We start from the raw sequence: 6,136 nt of genomic DNA, 5'->3' as shown, positions 1-6,136 counted from the left end.
GAAACGTAACCATTCCGCCCACCGAAATGCGTCTTGAGCATTTCCTACCAGTGCAGTCGAAATTAATAACAAAAATCAGTATAATAATTAACATTGTATGAGAATTAAATTTAAACTATAAATAAATAAATAAATTCTATAACTAAAGTATCTTACGTAAATGAAACTTCAATGTCCAAGCCACTTGGCGTACTCCTCGTCGCTGATCTGCAGGCCGGCTTCGAAGATGTCGATCACTGGAGCAGCGGGGCACCTATGGCGTCGAATTTGCGCATCTCTTTTTCTGAGGTCTTCTCTCCATTTCTCCAGCTTGGCCTTCGGCGTCGGGATGTACGTCATGTATCGGCTTATTGGCCTCAAACGCCACGGCATCAGCGTCTCTCCGAGATCCAATTTCTTCTTGCTTGCTGCATCGGAGTCGGTTGGGTCTAACGAGGCAAGAGTCGTTGTCAATAAAGACACTTCAGCAGACAATCGGACTGCAGATGATGAAGTCGGAACTGAGACTTCTGCCTCAATTGGGCTCGGAGTAGAAGTACTAGCAGCCACAATAACAGCTTGATCGCTTATACACGCTTCTGGCTCAGCGATTTCCACTTCTGCAATTTTACCTACTACACGATTGCGAAATCTTGCTCTGATCGCTTCTTCAGTAACGATTGAAGGAGGTTTTGCATCGGAGGCTTCATTAGTTGAAGTTTTTTTCTTCTGCTTTCTTAACTCCATAAGTTCAGCGAAGCGTATCGCTCTTCTCTCCTTGCGATTGAGATTCACCTTGGTTCCTTTCGCACTTATAGGTGATTTTCTCTTACGGTGAACTCGTCGCGCTCCCATGGTGAGTTTCACTTTCACAGGTCGTTGCACTGAACACAGAGATATGCTATCGCACTATATAAGAACAGCTCGATTCTACGCTGGACTTATAGTTTACAGGCGACACTTTTCTTGCAGATTTAAACACGCCACCTGGCGGCATGACCCGGTAGTATGTTTACCATTTTACTTTTGGATCAGCACACGACATCTGGCGGTGAATTTAGTACCAATTCGTACTATTAGTTTTCTATGAGTTTGATCAATTTTGCCACTGGTCTTTNTATATCAATTTCATCGGACGTGTCTCGATTAGCGGGAAAATCTTCATTGACCCAAGGCTGTACAGTCGAGATGAGTACTTCAGGGCCGAACCACCAAAGGCGAGCGTTCTGAAGTGTAGCGACTGTACACCCTCTCGAAGCCAAGTCAGCAGGATTTTGCTTCGTGTTGATGTAATGCCAATTCGCTTGAGGAACCTGATTGATAATATCAGCGCACCGATTGGCCACGAATACGGGCCATCGTGCAGGTATACCGTGAATCCAATGCAAGGTAGTCTTGGAATCCGACCACAAATGTATCTTGGCACTCATGAAGTCCTCCGTAGCTGCAAAGGAAGCTACGAGCTTGGCCAACAGATGGGCAGCACAAAGCTCCAGTCGAGGTATCGATTGAGTTTTCAACGGAGCCACCTTAGTCTTCGACGCCAGTAAGTTGACTCTGACTCGTCCTTGATAAATGACTCGAACATAAAGTACAGCGGCACAAGCGAATTTTGAAGCATCCGCAAAGCCGTGTAATTCAATGAGCGCTTCGCTCATAACACCGTTCCATCGAGGTATGACGAGAGAAGTCAATCCTTTTAAATCGTCTTCAAAAGCTCGCCACTTCTCCACCTCAGCGGCAGGCAATGTAACGTCCCACTCTTTCGTTAAGAGCCACAGGGACTGCATAAAAATCTTCAGAGAGATTAAAACAGGCGCAATCCACCCCGAAGGGTCGAACATACCAGCGATGCATGACAGTACCTTTCGTTTCGTTACTGGCCTCACCAAAGGCTCAAAGGAGACATTGAAACGAAATACATCCTTCCGAGGCTCCCACACGAGACCGAGGACTGAAAACCCTAGTCCGACCTTGAGTGTAGCCTCCTTAGCTAAGGATTCTGAGGAAAAGGTGCTCAACAAGTCGGGATCATTAGTCATCCATTTAGCAAGACTAAATCCTCCAGAAGCAAATAAAGCGCTCAACTGATCACGCTTTTGCTTGGCAAGGCCGACATCCCAAGCGCCGGACAAAACATCGTCCATGTACATTTCTTTATGAACAATCGGTACAGCCAAAGGGTACTTTTCCCCCTCGTCACTTGCCAATTGTCTGAGTGTTCTATTTGCCAAAAAAGCGGAAGGGCCAGAACCAAATGTGACAGTTGTGAGCACGTAATTATCGATTTCCTTCTTAGGATCGTCTCGCCAAAGTATAGATTGAAACTTCCAATCGTCAGGATGTATTCGCACCTGCAGGTACATCTTCGAAACGTCGGCTACGAAAGCTACAGGGTAACGGCGCCAATGAGCCAAGACCAGAATGAGCTGCGGCAATAAATTGGGGCCAGTCATAAGGTGCTCATTTAATGAATGGCCTGCTGCATTTCGAGCCGAAGCGTTGAAGACTGGGCGTACGCGAGTCGTCGTACTACTTTCCTTTACGACGGCGTGATGAGGCAGGAAATAATGCGATCTATAATCTTGTGATGCAATGGACACCTTGCGCATTTGATCAGACTTGATCATTTGTTGTATCGAAGCGCTATACTCAGCATAGAGAGATGGATTTTTACCAAGCTTTCTTTCGAGCGAAAGTAGACAACTGCGAGCGATCTGGTGCGAATTGACCCAATCAGAGGGAGCGTCAGGCTTCATAGGTAACCTAACCTGGTAGCGTCCATCTGAGAGGCGAATTGTGTTCGCTTGATAGTGTTTTTCACACAATTGGTCCTCAGAAGACCAAGGAAGAACATGAGGCGGTTCCTCTAACTCCCAGAAAGATTTCAATTGTTCGTTCATACGGTCGTCAGCTTGCAAGCACACAAAAGTTTCCCTTCTGTCTGACCTTTCAGCATTACCAGACAAGATCCATCCGAGCTGCGTTTTCATAGCTATAGGAGCTCTTTCATCACCCCTGCGTAAGCCTGCTTGCATGATACGAGCATGAATTTGCGTACTCAATAACAAATCGACTCTGCCAGGCCGAGCAAAGTTTGGATCGGCGAGCTGTAAGNCTCTTCGTAGGTCAATAACGAGTCGCCTATCATTCTCTTTAAATGATGTTTCACTGATTTGACGCCTGATTCCCACAAGCCTCCAAAATGTGGTGAACCCGGAGGGTTATAATGCCAAGTTGTTCCTTGATGATCGCGCAATTGCGTGAAGATAGAGTCGTAAAACTCCGAACCTTTTTTATGCATGCGACGTAACTCAGCATCAGCACCCACAAAATTTGTACCTCGGTCACTGTATAAATGCAGGCAAGGACCTCGGCGAGAGGTAAAGCGCCTAAATGCAGCTATAAACGAAGCAGTGTCATAAGAAGAGACAGCCTCCAGATGTACGGCTTTAGTAGCCATACACACGAATATAGCCATATATCCTTTGTATGACAAATTACCTCTGTGATTGGAAGCTCTGAGACGAAATGGACCCGCATAGTCGACCCCAGAGCTTTCAAAAAGCCGGGAAGGCGTGACGCGCACTGCAGGCAAGTCGGCCATGCGCTGTGAAGTGGTAGCAGCACGATAACGCAGACAAACGACGCATTTGCGCAAGTGCGTACCAACTACACTCGTGACTCTCGGTATCCAAAAGGACTGTCTAAGGTGTGTGATGACTAGACGTGTTCCGCCGTGCAGCGTTCTCTTATGCAAGTGGTCTATCAAAAGCTCAACTAATCGACACTTTGCCGGTAGAATAACTTGATGCTTGCAATCATCACTTATATGAGCATTGTCCAGTCGACCACCCACCCTGAGCAGTCCGTCTACAACCACCGGACACAGGTTTCTCAGAGAATGCTTCCTGCTCAGCGGAAGATTCGACGAAACACTTCGTATTTCTTCCGCTAGCAAAGCGGATTGTGTCATTCGACAAGCCTGCAATGTAGCCTGACTTAGCTCATCAACGGATATTCGATTCTCCGTTGCAGCTTTGAAACGCAACTTCAATGAAATATTTCTCTTGTCGGCGAGTCTCGTGACGAAACGCAGACAATAAACCATTACTCTTTGCATACGAGAGTAAGACGAGAAACGCGATAGAAACTCGCAATCCTGAGGACAGGAGTCTTCTTGAAGCAAGACAACACGTTCGAGTATATCAATTTCATCGGACGTGTCTCGATTAGCGGGAAAATCTTCATTGACCCAAGGCTGTACAGTCGAGATGAGTACTTCAGGGCCGAACCACCAAAGGCGAGCGTTCTGAAGTGTAGCGACTGTACACCCTCTCGAAGCCAAGTCAGCAGGATTTTGCTTCGTGTTGATGTAATGCCAATTCGCTTGAGGAACCTGATTGATAATATCAGCGCACCGATTGGCCACGAATACGGGCCATCGTGCAGGTATACCGTGAATCCAATGCAAGGTAGTCCTGGAATCCGACCACAAATGTATCTTGGCACTCATGAAGTCCTCCGTAGCTGCAAAGGAAGCTACGAGCTTGGCCAACAGATGGGCAGCACAAAGCTCTAGTCGAGGTATCGATTGAGTTTTCAACGGAGCCACCTTAGTCTTTGACGCCAGTAAGTTGACTCTGACTCGTCCTTGATAAATGACTCGAACATAAAGTACAGCGGCATAAGCGAATTTTGAAGCGTCCGCAAAGCCGTGTAATTCAATGAGCGCTTCGCTCATTACACCGTTCCATCGAGGTATGACGAGAGAAGTCAATCCTTTTAAATCGTCTTCAAAAGCTCGCCACTTCTCCACCTCAGCGGCAGGCAATGTAACGTCCCACTCTTTCGTTAAGAGCCACAGGGACTGCATAAAAATCTTCAGAGAGATTAAAACAGGCGCAATCCACCCCGAAGGGTCGAACATACCAGCGATGCATGACAGTACCTTTCGTTTCGTTACTGGACTCACCAAAGGCTCAAAGGAGACATTGAAACGAAATACATCCTTCCGAGGCTCCCACACGAGACCGAGGACTGAAAACCCTAGTCCGACCTTGAGTGTAGCCTCCTTAGCTAAGGATTCTGAGGAAAAGGTGCTCAACAAGTCGGGATCATTAGTCATCCATTTAGCAAGACTAAATCCTCCAGAAGCAAATAAAGCGCTCAACTGATCACGCTTTTGCTTGGCAAGGCCGACATCCCAAGCGCCGGATAAAACATCGTCCATGTACATTTCTTTATGAACAATCGGTACAGCCAAAGGGTACTTTTCCCCCTCGTCACTTGCCAATTGTCTGAGTGTTCTATTTGCCAAAAAAGCGGAAGGGCCAGAACCAAATGTGACAGTTGTGAGCACGTAATTATCGATTTCCTTCTTTGGATCGTCTCGCCAAAGTATAGATTGAAACTTCCAATCGTCAGGATGTATTCGCACCTGCAGGTACATCTTCGAAACGTCGGCTACGAAAGCTACAGGGTAACAGCGCCAATGAGCCAAGACCAGAATGAGCTGCGGCAATAAATTGGGGCCAGTCATAAGGTGCTCATTTAATGAATGGCCTGCTGCATTTCGAGCCGAAGCGTTGAAGACTGGGCGCACGCGAGTCGTCGTACTACTTTCCTTTACGACGGCGTGATGAGGCAGGAAATAATGCGATCTATAATCTTGCGATGCAATGGACACCTTACGCATTTGATCAGACTTGATCATTTGTTGTATCGAAGCGCTATACTCAGCATAGAGAGATGGATTTTTACCAAGCTTTCTTTCGAGCGAAAGTAGACAACTGCGAGCGATCTGGTGCGAATTGACCCAATCAGAGGGAGCGTCAGGCTTCATAGGTAACCTAACCTGGTAGCGTCCATCTAAGAGGCGAATTGTGTTCGCTTGATAGTGTTTTTCACACAATTGGTCCTCAGAAGACCAAGGAAGAACATGAGGCGGTTCCTCTAACTCCCAGAAAGATTTCAATTGTTCGTTCATACGGTCGTCAGCTTGCAAGCACACAAAAGTTTCCCTTCTGTCTGACCTTTCAGCATTACCAGACAAGATCCATCCGAGCTGCGTTTTCATAGCTATAGGAGCTCTTTCATCGCCCCTGCGCAAGCCTGCTTGCATGATACGAGCATGAATTTGCGTACTCAATAACAA

General features: G+C 46.8%; 2 protein-coding genes across 2 annotated transcripts; both read right to left on the bottom strand.

Moving 5' to 3' along the window:
• Positions 1–1,055: 1,055 nt before the first annotated feature.
• LOC106651164 lies at positions 1,056–3,017 on the bottom strand. The gene has a single exon (XM_014369555.2). It carries the CDS (start codon positions 3,015–3,017, stop codon positions 1,056–1,058), a length of 1,962 nt encoding a protein of 653 aa, XP_014225041.2.
• Positions 3,018–3,040: 23 nt separating this feature from the next.
• Positions 3,041–6,103, bottom strand: LOC111693426. The gene has a single exon (XM_023458001.1). The coding sequence runs from the start codon at positions 6,101–6,103 to the stop codon at positions 3,041–3,043; it is 3,063 nt and encodes a 1,020-aa protein (XP_023313769.1).
• Between the last annotated feature and the right edge of the window lie 33 nt (positions 6,104–6,136).

Source organism: Trichogramma pretiosum, unplaced genomic scaffold (genome assembly GCF_000599845.2).
Source record: "Trichogramma pretiosum strain Unisexual culture from Peru unplaced genomic scaffold, Tpre_2.0 scaffold286, whole genome shotgun sequence".
Taxonomy (NCBI): domain Eukaryota; kingdom Metazoa; phylum Arthropoda; class Insecta; order Hymenoptera; family Trichogrammatidae; genus Trichogramma; species Trichogramma pretiosum.
Note: the sequence above shows the minus strand (reverse complement) of the source record. Positions and strands in the feature narration are given on the sequence as shown.